Source organism: Arachis ipaensis, chromosome B01 (assembly GCF_000816755.2).
Source record: "Arachis ipaensis cultivar K30076 chromosome B01, Araip1.1, whole genome shotgun sequence".
NCBI classification, from domain to species: Eukaryota; Viridiplantae; Streptophyta; class Magnoliopsida; order Fabales; family Fabaceae; genus Arachis; species Arachis ipaensis.
In genome coordinates, this window is record NC_029785.2 from 129,021,910 (window position 1) to 129,022,390 (window position 481).

Sequence of the window (481 nt, forward strand, 5' to 3'; positions counted from 1 at the left end):
AATCATAAATTTTAGATTCTAAATTCAAATACTAAAATTAATTAATATTAACTAATTAAAATATAATTCTCACTAATTTTTCAATTGTAATAGAATCTCCTTTCGAAATTTTTAATCTGTCATTTTGTTTTAAGAAAAAATAAAATAAACAAATACAATAAAATGATCGAAAACCTAATTTCAATTTTCATTTCAACCTTTGACCTTTGTTGTTGAATACTGGAAAACCCTCTCTTTCAAATTATTCCTCCCAAACCCAAAACCCCAAAGTAGAGAACATCCTACTACTAGTTTCGGGTGGTTCATTCTTTTGCGAGTGGCAATAATTCTGAGAATGGGATTTGAGAGCTACGTGGTGGTTCACAACATTGCCAAAAGGCACAACGTTGGCACGCTTGCTCGAAGCGCCACTGCCTTCGGTGTTTCGGAGCTCATCCTAGTCGGTCGCCGTGATTTCAACTCCTTCGGCAGCCATGGCTCC

At 35.3% G+C, this 481-nt stretch overlaps 1 protein-coding gene across 1 annotated transcript in view; it reads left to right on the forward strand.

The window, feature by feature from the left end:
• The window catches only part of LOC107638025 (putative TrmH family tRNA/rRNA methyltransferase), a gene marked incomplete at its 5' end in the record, with an annotated part of 1,735 nt that continues 1,587 nt past the window's right edge, over nt 334-481 (forward strand). The window contains 1 exon segment of the mRNA XM_016341229.2: nt 334-481. Coding sequence (XP_016196715.1) covers nt 335-481 — 147 coding nt within the window.